Genomic DNA, 13,702 nt, shown 5'->3' with positions numbered 1-13,702 from the left:
AGTGATGAGATGTCATCAGCCTTTCTGGAACACACAGAAAATAAACTATAGATTTTTCTAAAGCTGTAGTTTTTAGATCTACTTTTTTACTTGTCAAGAAAATCAGTGATAAAAGATTCTAGTCTCTGTACTCAACTGGACAAATATTGTATTTCCTAAAGACGTACAGAGTATTTTTATTTGCTACATAGCAAGTAAAATAATTTTCAGTTTTGTCTATACATACACTTTTAATACATGGAGTCACATTTATTTGTATGTAGAACATCTTTAGGTGCCAAATCAAACAAGAGTTTCTGCCTCTGTTTTTGACACTAAACAGATAAAAGCATGCATGAGTCCTACAGCTTGTAGTTGTTTAACTTTGTTCTGTTTAAGAATGGCTAATTAAATGTAATGAGATACAACTGATATCTATCAAGGTGCAATGCAGTGCACTGTAGAAATGGGGAATATCTATGGTTTGCAGTAATAACTTTAGTAGTTCCATGTAATCTTTTGCAAAAGCACTGTACAAACACTATAAAAATACAATAAATTAAGAACTCCAATAATACAGAATCCAGTAATATTCAGAGGTTAAAAATAGTAATTTTTTCTGATTTTGAGTATATATTGTCCTCTATTTTGTTTGCAGTTGAAAGCACAGGGCATTTCTTTTAATGTTTTTTAGGTACAGTGCCTCAAATGAGTGCATCTTCATGATGGCAGCAACTACAGCACTAACTGCAATCCTTAGCTCCATAACTTGGAGTAACTTCCAAGACTTGGCCTTGTTATTCCTAGTGTGTTTTGTCTGCTGTCTCCTGCCCATTGGCATTGCCTGTCACTGCCATTTTGGTCATCTCCCTTATATCCTTGTTTCTAGATTAGAAGTTTAGATGTTTGTTTCTGATGTGTAATAAAGAATGGGAATTACAATAGTTAAATAAATAAGCCTAAATTACACTATCAAGAAGAACCTTCTGTTGCTAAAATAAATGCTTCTTTATTTCTCATTAGCCTTCCTTTTATGATGCAGTAGACCCAGTAGATTTTGAAGGCTTCCTGATGACGCAGCTGAACAACTTGGACTTAGATCTAGCGCAAGAACTTGGGGACTTTCCTGAAGATGATTTGGATGTTGTCTTTACACCCAAAGAGTGCCGGACTTTGCAACCCTCTGTGCCAGAAGATGGGTAAGGAAAGTTTCTCTCCCTCCAAAATGCTGCAAAAATAATTAAAGTTAGTTTTGAATAGTTAAAAATAGTTTTGAAGATGTTGATCCAACATCACTCTGCCACCCATCCAGCCAGTACACAGTTCCTGAACTTCAAATGTTTGAACTTTGCAACTGGCTCTGTTAGGCTTGTTTGCACACTTAAAATTGTGCAAGTATTTACACAACTTCCTTGATAGCGGCACAAGTGAGGTAAGCATCGACAGGAAGAGGAGTAAAGAAGGACAGGAGGATGGTATGAAACATAATTTTTGCAGCTGTGATGCCAGAGATAAAAGTTTATTCTGATCATGTAACAAGCACATTATTGAGTTTTTTGGTTTTTTGCCAGCTGTGTGTTACATGGCATTGATCAGATCACGAAGAATCTCTTTCTCAGTACCTGTCTTGCTTAAATGGGAGGAAATGGTTCATACTTCACAGGGTTTGGGAAGGGAAGTGTTAATTTCTAGTGTAGAAGTCACATGTGGTTTTAGGCTGATATTGATGAAAAAATTACCCTGTTCTAAACAGCCTATATAGGTAGCTTGTGGTGACACTGGTGCTCAATGGTCCTACAAATATTTAAGCTGGTTTGAAAAACAGGCATGCTATGAACAATAGTATTTTTCAGAATGAGAAAATTCATCAGGGAGTTTTCTAATGTGTTATTAAAAAGGCTATGCAATGTATACAAAATACGCTTCAGGGACTGTTTCACTGTAAATGGTACCTTTAGGTAGAACTCCAAAGACCTGCTGAGTTTTGCGAGGAGTAACGGTGAGATAATATGAAGAAGCATTTAGCTGAAGCAGCGCCATTTAGCCCCAAACTGCTACGTCAGCAGAGATGGCTAACTATACAGTGTGTTTGGGATGGGGGCTGGCTCCTTACAGTGTATCCAGGAAATGAACAGCACAGGCTATATTCAGTATTGTGCTGAACTGCCACGCTGAGGGACAAATAGGCTTCGTTTACATTGTCTTGGCTCACAGGGTAGACCTGCATCCCCTTCTGTTCCTGCAATGCCCGACACACCAAATACAATGAGGCTAAGCGGGAAGCACAGTTTGTGTGATTTTAGCCAGCTGTAGACTAGTTGAGAATCCTCTCTCTAAGCAAGGTTTCAGTCTGCAAGTTTGTTCTTGGCCCAATGCTTCTCTCAAGAATGACAACAAAGACAGATGTAGAGATGAGATGCCATGCTAAGTTACCTGAGAACTCTTTGAATTACACAGCTTCTAATATTTGCACAAATAATTGAAGTTATTTATAGAAAATCCTAATCTTTACAAGGCATTCTTGTTTTTTCTGTGGATTTGAGAGAGAATGGATATGGGAGACAATGAAAGGGATTTTTTGCTTGAAGTAACCTTTGTTTAAACAATGGACAAAAATATTGAAATAATTATTCAGCTTTTGAAATTACATCTAAAATAAGGTCTTTTCTTATCTGTTTCCAAGGTTACTTCCCACCATGCCTGATGTTTAAACTAGCAGTTACCTATTTGTTTTTCCAGTAGAAGACCATGCAGGCTCATGCTGTACAATCAGTTTTAAGCCTGATTTGCACAACAAAGTTATTACATGTTCTATAAGGAGTCTGTGACAAAGCTCAAATAGTCAATACCAACAAATGTGCTTTCAGATTTTTTTACACAGCAGCTTGCCACCTAGCCATTCACATTGATACAATTGATATTGGTGTTTTTATAGAAAATCCTGATCAAGAGTGCCAGGATGTGTTAGGAAGGATGAGAACACAGCAGGGGCATGAACCAAGGACAGGCCTGCAGGCAGTGCAGTCTTTGATGTCTCTGTGTGCAGAGAGCAGGAAACAGGTACCACCAACCAAACTGGGTTAATGTGCTGCCTGCCAGCAAACACACCTCCCACCTGGCCCAGAGGCAGGAGCCACCAGAGGCAGGGGGACTCGACAGCCTGGCATCAGCCAAGGCTCTGTCCCACCGTGCACACACAAACCCGAACAAGCTGTTAGCCAGCCTCAGTAACCAGTTGCAAATCTCTTAGGAGTTCTATGTGGAAAGTGCTAAAAATCATCATACCTTTCACCTGTTATTGTACTGAATGTGTATCCCACCTATTCTTTTACTCACTTGGATTGGAGAATGCTACAAATTATTTTGGAACAGGTCATTAAAAATTTTAAGAATGGGCATAGGGGAATTATGCCACAGCGTCATGATGTAAAGTTCATGGGACATTGACTGAAAGACCTGTAGTTCCAAATAGTATCCAGGCTATCAAGGAGCACTGATAAGCCCCTTCATTAAAGGAGACTTATTTGAAAAAGAGAAAATGAAATTATAACGTATTCTTAGAACTTAAAGTTTTATTATGCTATCTGATTAAAAGCTTTTTAAACTTCAAGTTCTAAACTTTAAGTTCTAAAGAGGGTCGCCTTTTAAGATTTTCTTTGTTTCTGTGAGAAGAGAAAATTGCACATACATAAAAACCAGGTATTTGCAGGAGTCCAGGAGCTGAGGCCTCTAAAAAAATATTTCTATATCTTGAGACTTGTTATCATGTTTTGAAAATCACAAGGTTGGTTATGCTGTATAATTTATTTAAGTTTACTATATTTTATAGCAATGTCACTCTTATAAATAGATAGTGTAGGAAGTGGTTACCTCTTCTCTGTTAAATGTGTGCTTGTACATTTATCAGCGCAGTACCAAAAACCTGCATAAGGGAATTCATGCAGTACAGAGGAGTTTTTTTTAAACCTCAAACAATACTTTAGCAGTAAAATAAATACATGGGAGAGGACTAACAGAGAGGCCTTTACCTGACCAGCCTGTTTAGATAAATTTGTTTGTCCTGAAAGTATGACTTAGGAGCTGAAATATGTTGCTTTTTCCACAGGGTTGAACTGGACTCACACGTCAAAGACTGTGTTCAGACTTACATCCGTGAGTGGCTGATTGTGAATCGAAAGTAAGCAACATAAAACTAAATAAAATAAAAAATACATTTCATCTTACTTATCAGAGAGGACATGTTTGCTCTTATAAGTAATCCTAAATTATAATGATTGTAGTCAGCGATTGAAGATAAGAATTGACTTTTCACTAGTATTAACCATATTGTTTTGTTTGAGATGGTTGCATTGCCAAATACTGTAGCATCTGATTCTTAATTATCAGGCACTCTGGGAATGGATGAGAAGTTGATGAGAAGAAATTCACATCAACCCTCTGTGGTGATGATTTATCTTAATCAGGAAAACTAGTACTGTTTGATCCCACTAAAAGGAAAGATAACAGGGATAAAGATTATATTTGCATGCTTTTCTCCTATTCATGCCCTGAAAATTCAGTATGATTTGATTTCCAAATGAGTCTGAAAACTCAAGAATTATGGCCTTTCCCAGCAGTGATTGAGTGTGTTCATAGGATTATCTGTGTTATACCCAAATTTACTTTTTTTTATATCAGTAAATGATTTCTGCACTTGAGCTCAGTGTAATTCAACATGGAGTGTTGGGCCTGTAGTCATTATAACTGCTTCATTTCCTTTAGTCTAGTTCATTATATTTTAATTTTATTTTATTTTATTCTGTCCTATTCTGTTTCATATGTAAAATGTGAAGGGGACTGTCAGTCAGTGCTCTCTGTTGCAGGATGTCTGTTCCCAGACTCTTAGGGGAGTCTGTGGGAGGTCTTACCTCCTTCCCCATCACTTCATCCTATTCTTCAGAAAGAGGTTTTTGGAGCTCTGTTTTGTGTCCATAGCACTTCCTCTTCATCCAGTCCTGCGCTCATGCCTAGCTCTTGAAAAGCAGAAGGAACAGCAGGTGGTTGAGTGCTGACACATTTGCTGCCATTTTGTTGTGCCTCTTCACTCGCCCTTGTTACTCTGTGTTTTTCTGATGTACATCAGCAGCCAGTGCCTTATGGGTTTACAATGGTGATTGCAGAGGAATTTGCACTGTTTAACTGTGCAGCTTGTGCTCCTCAGTGGAGCAGCTGCTGGGGGTTATTAAGAGACTTCCTCCAGGGCTGCTGATGAAATTGATTGAATTCTCAGAACTGCTCTGCAGTGAGTCACTGAAAGTAGGCTAGTGGGTTTTGTTGGCTCTCCTCCCTCACCACTCAGAGCAGAGGCACTAGCTCTTTCACACACAGTGCTGTTCTGTATGCTGTAAAGAGCCAATATGCAGCTTTGTTTGAGCACAGGAGAAGGGAGTAGGCAGTAAAGTGAAGTGAAAAACAGAACATAGCTATTTTTGCATTTGTGTGTGCTGGTAGAAGTGTGAATGGAGCCATAGAAACACACATATGTGGAAAGTTTTGCTGAGTGTTGTACTGTTTCATTAATTCAGGTGAGGTAAATTTGCATTCAAAATCTTTATTGAGCAGTTGACTCTGTGGTAAACATGATGGTGGACTCTGCCAGAGAGCTGAGCTTTGGCAGCTGTGGCTAACAATGCAAGCAAGTTATTAAATATTGCAAAGCACAAACCACTACCAAACATGCTGCAGTGTCACACAATCCAGTGATAGGTTGATATTGGGAATCTCATGTTATGCTTGTACAGCCTTTTTTTCTTTCAAAACAAGTGTGGGCAGAAGAAAAGATATCAAGAGAAAAATGAGAAAAAAGTAATTGTTTCCATTGTTTTGAGGAAGGCTTGAAAAACTGTAGCTGCCTGCTTGACAGGTGTTATAGAACAGGTTGCTGAATATACTGTCTGGTGAGCTATGGGTGAGACAAGTGTGTGAGTGACTTTGATCCACTCATGAATGTGAAGGTTCAGAACAGGAGATTGAGGACTCTAAGTGGGTGGCATGAGCAAAGGTTGTCCTCAGGCCCCAGGTGAGAGAGGTATGTGGCAGAAAAGCTGGGCACAGCTGGAGTCCATGTGGCCTTGCAAGAGGCTGAATGGGTAGCTTGTTCCTGTGCCAGTTTCTTCTTTCAGTTGTCCTTTGGTTTTTTTCCTCATCTCATTTTCTTAATTCAGTGTGTGCCCATTAAATTGACATGTGTATTAAAACCATGGTTTGCCACTTGGTGAGTTTTAATTGCTATTATGCTTTTCAAAATAAATAAACTATATAAATAAATTTTCCAGGAGTAGTTATGGGGAAAGGCATCTTTAGTGTAGTTTTCACACCACAGGGAAAATGTGAACTCAGGTACATAAATTTCTCCATTAATCATTTGTTTGCCACCAGAGGCAGTGAAAAAAAAATCTATACAACCTTTTTTGGATTCTTAAATGTCTTAAAGTCATGCAGAATTTCTGTCTTCCATTCTGGATAATTACAGTGGTTCCAAAACAACGTCACATCCAAGGAGAGCTGGGATTGTCTTTTTATGACCAGCTTTCATTGCAGTGAACTGGCAAATGATTAAAATGCAAACAATTAAAATTAAAACACATCAGAGCATATAATTCAGTTACTCCCAAAATGTAATAAAAAGGTGTCTCCCTGATCAATAATTGCTTATTGTGTCTTCTTTATGAAAGTACTCAGATGCTCAGTCATTTCTTTGGGAGTATCACAGAAAGGAAAATGAATGAAGCAGGATGTTGTAAATAAGGAGATTGATTGCAAAAAGACCATCACAGGATTTAGCAAATTGCATACTAACGTGAAAGAAACAGAGCTCTGGATGCATCTAACACCTTTTTTTCAGGGTACCTGCTGGTTTTATTCCATCTGCCTAAAAAGAGTAACTTGAAATTTCAGGAGAATTTTTCAAATCCGCCAGCCTGGAGGGTTACACTGGGGCATAGAAATAGCCCTCTTCAAAACCAGGCATTTTTCTGGCATGCTATTAGCTTGGGATACCAGCTAGGTCCAGGACAAGAGCAGAAAGAAATTTGATGTATATAATTGAAGAGGCCAGTCAAGAGATAAGTAAGTGATCCTGATCCGTGTCCTGAAGGTCACTGAAATAATCACCATGTCTGATGAGGAGATCAGAGCAGATTTTGTACCTAGGTCAGGTTTTCCTGCTGTCTCAGACTTATACTCTGTAGGAAAATTATCTGAATTATGGTTTTTTCCTTTTAAACTGTTCTTAATATACATTATAGAATTGAAATGGTGCATTAAAACATGTTAAAGTTGTGAAATGTCACATTTTTACATAAAAGCTGTGCTACATTGCTTTTTGCAGAACAATCTTTTCAGTTTTTAAATAATTTTTAATTTGTCTTTTCTATTTTATTTTCCCTTAACACCTCCTCATGTTATCTGACCTTCTTGGGCTTCTCCATAAAAGAAACCAAGGGAATTCAGATACTTGTAGCCTGAAAAACAAGGGATCCCGAAAAGATTTTCACAAAACGCTTCAGAAACAAACATTTGAATCAGAAACACTGGATTCTGGCGATGCAACTTTTCAGGTACATTTTCTTCACTTTGGGAAAAGTGATCAAATACAGCAGGTTCCCCCTAAAGCAGCCTATGGTGTGACCTCCCCCTGAGTGTTGTCTGCAGTTTTAGTCACTGCAGTATAGGAGAGATATAAAACTACTGGAGAGCATCCAAAGGATGATACAAAGATGGTGAAGGGCCTTGTGGTGGAGCCGTATGAGAAGGGTCTGAGGTCGCTTGGTCTGTTCAGCCTGAAGAAGAGGACACTGAGGGGGCACCTCATTGCAGTTCACATTTTCCTTGCGAGAGGAAGAGGATGGGCAGGCACTGATCTCTTCTGTGTGGTGACCAGTGACAGGACCTGAGGGAATGGCCTGAAGTTGTGTCAGGGGAGGTTTAGGTTGGATATCAGGAAAAGGTTCTTCACTCAGAGGGTGCCTGGACACTGGTAGAGGCTCCCGAGGAAGTGGTCACAGCACCAAACTTGACAGAGTTCAAGAAGCATTTGGACAATGCTCTCAGGCACATGGTATGATTATTGGGGATGTGATGTGCAGGGCCAGGAGCTAGACTCTGTGATCCTAGTGGGTCCCTTCCAGCTCAGCATATTCTGTGATTCTGTGATCTGTGATGGCATCAAGCAGAGCACCATGCTGGCCATTAGGCTTCATGGCAGAGGAGGCATTAAAATCCCCTCTGCCAGCTCACCAAGAGCCATTCTGTGACACCCTGGTGCCCAAGCCATTTTCCTGTTGTCCAGCCGGTGGGACCCCAGCATATTCCTGCTGTCCCGGAGGAGGCCTCGAGGACGAGCGCGGCCTGCTCGGACCTGGAGCTGCGCAGCCTGCAGCCGGACCCGCGGCTGGAGCACCTGCTGCGGCACGCCAGCGCCGAGGAGTTCGAGCGGCTGAACGAGGAGGCACGCCGCACCAACAGGCACCCCGAGCTCCTCGCCCTCTACCCAGCCGTGGATGAGGTGAGCCGGAGCCCGGCTGTCCTGCTCCTCTCTCCCAGCTGGCTGTCCCAGCGCCCCCGAGGTTAAAGCCGCACCGCAGCAGATAAACGTTACACTGCTCTCAGTGTGGGCCAAGCCACATGCTGGTGATATGGCTATGTCAGGGTGTTACCTTTCATAGTAGCTTGTACTTGGGGTCCACAACTGTAAATATTTGCTGTAAATGCCAGTTAGGGGTCAGGAATGTAAATATTCAGAAATAATAAATCTATTTCCTTTCATCTCTGGGGACGTTAACTGCCCACTGAGGGGGGGAAAGATGCTAGTCTGTAGCAGTGGCTCAGCTACTGTCATGTAAATGTTTTATGCAAGTGTGTAAATTTACAGTTGTTTTAATTGAGTATGACTGTTTAATGATAGGAAGATGTAGTGGAGATACGACCAGTGCCAGATCGCCCAAAGGAACATCTGGGCAACAGGATTTTGGTGAAGCTGCACACTCTGAAGTAAGTAAACCCTCACAAGCACTGCTCACCATTTCTGAGTTCACAACACTGTGCAGATTTCCCTCCCTTGCTCCTTTTACCCCCTGTTTGTATTCTGAGCATGGTGCCACATGATCTGGAATGTCCCTTTGGTTATTTAGGGTCACCTGTCCTATCTTTGTCTCCTCCCAGTCTCCCACACACCCTAGTCTCCTCACCAGCTGGAGGAGTACCAAAAGCAGAAAAGGCCTTAGTTTTGGGCAAGCCCTGCTCAGCAACAGCAGAAACATCTTTGTATTTGTGTTCAGCACAAATCCAAAACCCTAGCCCCACTCTGAAGAAAATTAATTCTCTCCTAGCTAAAGCCAGCATAACTTCATAAGCAGAAAAAAAAGGAGCAACCTACAATAATTTTAACCAATCTCTGAGACCATCTTCCTGTTAAATTTAGAAAATACATGGCATGCAGTCTACTACCCTTCTTTTCCTCTCAAAATCATCTAATATAATGCACTAATAAAAAATCCTCAAGACTTTGAGAGAGCTGAGGTCTGGAGCTAAGTATTTCTCTGCATTTTAATGAAAGTGCCAGTCAAAATATAACTCTTCTTTTTTTTTTATGCACAGCCATATGACTGCAGTATCAATCAATGTCTTGTGTGTCTTTTCCTAACAGGTTTGATATAGAGATAGAACCTTTGTTTGCATGCATAGCTCTCTATGACATAAAGGAAAGAAAAAAGGTAAGTGTATATACAACATTTTTGTTCACTTGGCCTGGGTTTTTATCTTCAGAGTAGTAACTTAGGAAAACTTACACAAAACTTGCTACTTTTTTACACATGCAGTCTGATCCAGGATTCTTGCTATTCAGTCAGCCACATGCTTGCAATTGCTTATTTTATAGTTGTAGTCACAACTTTTGATTTGTTTTAAGGTAAAATTTTAGGCATTTTTGCTTTGCAACATATTTTAACCCCTTTTTTCTTTTCAAGATCTCGGAAAATTTTCACTGTGACCTCAATTCTGATTCATTAAGAGGATTCTTGCGTTCTCATACACCCTGCATTGACTTGTCTACTCAGGCAAGATCAGCAGTATTTTCTGTCACTTATCCCTCACCAGATATATACCTGGTAATAAAGGTATGTTAAAGTACTACTTTGACACCATTCTGCCTGTTACTGTTGTCTGAGCTCACGGAACTGACAATGGCTTTTGTCTAGATGAGATTAATTTTGACAGTTTTTAATAATAGTATGTGAGCAGGTGTCCAGTGGTATATCTCATTTCAAGCTACGAGGTTATATCACTGTCCCATGTGCCAGTTCTACTAAGTATGTTGAGCTTCCTATCTCTGCCTAAGGGAAATCAAAAATATAGTGAAATAAGGCACTTTCAAAAATTTTATTTACATTCTGTGGAGGTTTTTTGGCATTGGTTTAGTGCACTTTGCATCATTTTATTTGCTTAATTCTGAGACCGAGTTAGCCTGAACCTCTTCATTTGAAATGTGTTAATTATCCTTATTTCAGTAAAAGTGCGGTAGTAAGTGATTGGCTATGTTGTCACATATATATTTTCTGCTTTCTAACAGATGGAAAACTAGAAGGTTTAGCATTAGTTACTCCATAAAGACAGTTTTAAGAAATTGCATACAGTTACATATCTAGGCAAGCTCTTTCAAATTGCTAGAGAAACAACATGTTACTATTTGGATGACATTTTTTCTTTAATCATCTTATTGTATTGCTTTTTGTAGATAGAAAAAGTGCTTCAGCAAGGAGAAATTGGAGACTGTGCAGAACCCTACATGGTTCTTAAAGAAAGTGATGCTGGCAAGGTAAATAAATAACTGTAAAGAATATTTAGATCAAAAAATGCATGCTAAAACCAATCAACCAAACAAACAAAAACAACAGACAAAGAGCCGACTCTTTGAAATAGGATGAAATAGCAAAAACACTGGAAGAAAAGCTGGCTAGTCATCCATGGTGCAAGCAGTTTGATGTCTGTGGCTGACAGAAAGAAATCAGGAGAAGGCAAGGTGCATTATTGTTACTGACCCCTTTGGAAATCAATACTGACACAGTCTTGAGTCATGAAGCAGATGGGATGAGCAAAGGAAATGACTGAAATGTAGAATTAGCAGAAATACTTGTACCTCAGAGACATGCTATTGATTTGGATGGGCAGACAGCATGTTGTAGTGTGCAGCTCTCCCATTCAGTACTGTTGTCCATAGATAATGTGAGTTCTGTTCGAGGAATTCATGGTGATTTACCTCCCTGGGACACACTGACAGTGTTTGCTGTGCTTGTCTCACCTTTAGAATACTGCTTTCAATAGAATTTTTTTTCTGTATCTGATGAAAGAAGTAGAACCTGATAACGTTTCATGGTGATTGTTCGTTCTGGATTTGAATATTATTGTAGAAAGCCTTTGATTTGGCTTTCTACATTTCTATAATACAAATGAACTCATTAAAAAGAAATTGAAGTGAATGTACAAATCAAAACAGCTACAGTTCTGTCTGTAATGTAGCAAGAAAATATGAGATACCAATGCAAATTATTTACTGAACTGTGAATATGTAACTTACATTTTTGTGTACGGTAGCATTGCAATAACTGATTGTTTTTGAAACAACCAATATTTTTTTTGTTTCAGACAAAAGAAAAGATTGAAAAACTGAAAGCACAAGCGGAATCCTTTTGTCAGAGGTTGGGGAAATACAGAATGCCGTTTGCCTGGATTCCCATAAACCTAGCTAATTTCTTCAACCTTTCAACACTTGAACGAGAAATACAAGAAGCTGAAGGTTTAAATGGTACGTGTCTAACTTTTCTAAGTAAGGCAAAATGGCTCTGCAGTAGGACTGGGTATAGGGAACAATGGTATTCACTCTGGCATCAAAAGTGAATCACAGATTCAAACTCATGTCTTGACAGCTTTCCTTTGCAGTCCTACAGACACTTACAAATTAATTGTGCTCACCATAGTGTCACTGCTTATTTATTTTTATGTCTGCTAAATATTCTTTCATGGTTTAGGCCCAATTTTCATTGAACACTGGCTTTGTAGAAGTAAAATTTCCTTTGGCCATGGAGTAAGCTAGCAATACTGAGCAATCAAGATACCAAATGTATCCGTTTGGTAGGCAGGACCAAATGTTCAATATGCTTTATAACCCATGAACTAAAAATTTAAATAAACATTTGCTCTGCAGCAGAAATAATGTAATTTCAATAGGTGTGTCCTAGTATTCCACTATTTCACGTAGTTGGAAATAAAAGAAGCAGAATGTTTTAGGTGCTCTATCCTCTGATGTTGGTGAGATTTTTCTGTGGTTTTTAGTGTATTCTGGGAATCTTTGTACTGCAGCAAAAAGCAAAAAACAAGATGATGATACATTTAATTTCTCTTTGAAGGGAAAGGTTCCAGTAGTGACAAGAAGGCAACACTGCTGCAGGCAAGAAGGCTTTCTGAGAGAGGTTTCAGCTCAGAGGATAACTATCCAGCATCAAACTTCAAAGTAATGTCCTTTAACACCTTCTTTAAACAGGTACTGGATTCTCTTTACATCTGATTTCAGAAGACTTTTTTTTATCAATGTAGTATGAATTGTGTTGGGAAAAGTACCAGTTATATTTGTGTGGGAACAGAGGACAACTGCAGTCAAGTAAATAGTAATCCACTTGCTTTGGATGCCTTAAGGACATGGTTCACTGCTGAACCTTTTGTCCATGTTATAAAGTATTGTCACAATGGTACTGATTTTTGTTTTTCTCTTGGTAGGAAGGAGACAGACTCAGTGATGAAGATCTGTTTAAATTTTTAGCTGATTTCAAAAGATCATCTTCCTTACAAAGAAGAATTAAGACTTTACCAGGTACATAATTAATTTTGGATGGAAAGTGGTATATGTATTTTTCTCCCCTAAACTGTTCTGTAAATTCCAAACCCAAAACCTATTTGACTTGGGTTAAAAGCCTATAATATTGTGGAACTTCCTGGGTTTCTGGTGTCTATCTGAACACAGATGCTTTTGAATTATTTTTTTCTGCATGAATGATTATGGAAATTTAGATATAGTTTGATATTTTTAAATTATTTGGCTTTCTCCCTAATTTACAGTGTATCTATTGGATATCTTTTGTTATTATTCAAACCATTTGAAGACAGTTCTTTAAAGCAAATTTCAAGGATCCTTGCTACTTCCCTGCAATGCTTTGAAATGGTTCATATTTTATAGAGAGAGATTAAAATGCGTACGCATTTCATCTTAGCTTGATATTAGAGTCAGCATTAGTTAACCAAGAAGAGAAGTACAGGCACTGTTTAGTTGCTGTCAAACACCTGACTAGCTTAATTTTTCTTTTCAAGTAAATTACAGTTCAACCTCTTCTGCATTGTGGAGGAATCTCAAAAAATATGAACTGAGGACAAAGCTGTTTTTCCTTTTCAACTGATTTCCAGAAATTACAAGTCTGAGCTCCACAAACGGTTTTAACATACCACAGCAGAGAATTTAAATTGAAAGTCTGTTTATAGTGGGGTAAATGTTATCTGTACTAACTGTGTAACTGCTCACCACAGAAAGCCTAGCTTTCCTGGTGGGTGGTGCCTACTTTGCCAGAGATTAGTCCCAGCAGAATCTGCGGGGGGGGGAAGGAGTAAGAGAGGACTGTATTAGACAGCACACCTTTTGTTT

At 39.1% G+C, this 13,702-nt stretch overlaps 1 protein-coding gene across 1 annotated transcript in view; it reads left to right on the top strand.

Annotated features, from left to right (window-relative positions):
* The window catches only part of DOCK8 (dedicator of cytokinesis 8), an 85,865-nt gene that overhangs the window by 20,734 nt on the left and 51,429 nt on the right, over positions 1-13,702 (top strand). Inside the window, exons 3-13 of the mRNA XM_030968363.1 lie at positions 1,003-1,178; positions 4,085-4,156; positions 7,454-7,577; positions 8,309-8,524; positions 8,924-9,009; positions 9,665-9,731; positions 9,984-10,133; positions 10,751-10,831; positions 11,659-11,818; positions 12,420-12,553; positions 12,787-12,880. Coding sequence (XP_030824223.1) covers positions 1,003-1,178; positions 4,085-4,156; positions 7,454-7,577; positions 8,309-8,524; positions 8,924-9,009; positions 9,665-9,731; positions 9,984-10,133; positions 10,751-10,831; positions 11,659-11,818; positions 12,420-12,553; positions 12,787-12,880 — 1,360 coding nt within the window. The remainder of the gene's footprint in view (positions 1-1,002; positions 1,179-4,084; positions 4,157-7,453; positions 7,578-8,308; positions 8,525-8,923; positions 9,010-9,664; positions 9,732-9,983; positions 10,134-10,750; positions 10,832-11,658; positions 11,819-12,419; positions 12,554-12,786; positions 12,881-13,702) is intronic.

Source organism: Camarhynchus parvulus, chromosome Z, assembly GCF_901933205.1.
Source record: "Camarhynchus parvulus chromosome Z, STF_HiC, whole genome shotgun sequence".
Lineage (NCBI taxonomy): Eukaryota > Metazoa > Chordata > Aves > Passeriformes > Thraupidae > Camarhynchus > Camarhynchus parvulus.
Note: the sequence above shows the minus strand (reverse complement) of the source record. Positions and strands in the feature narration are given on the sequence as shown.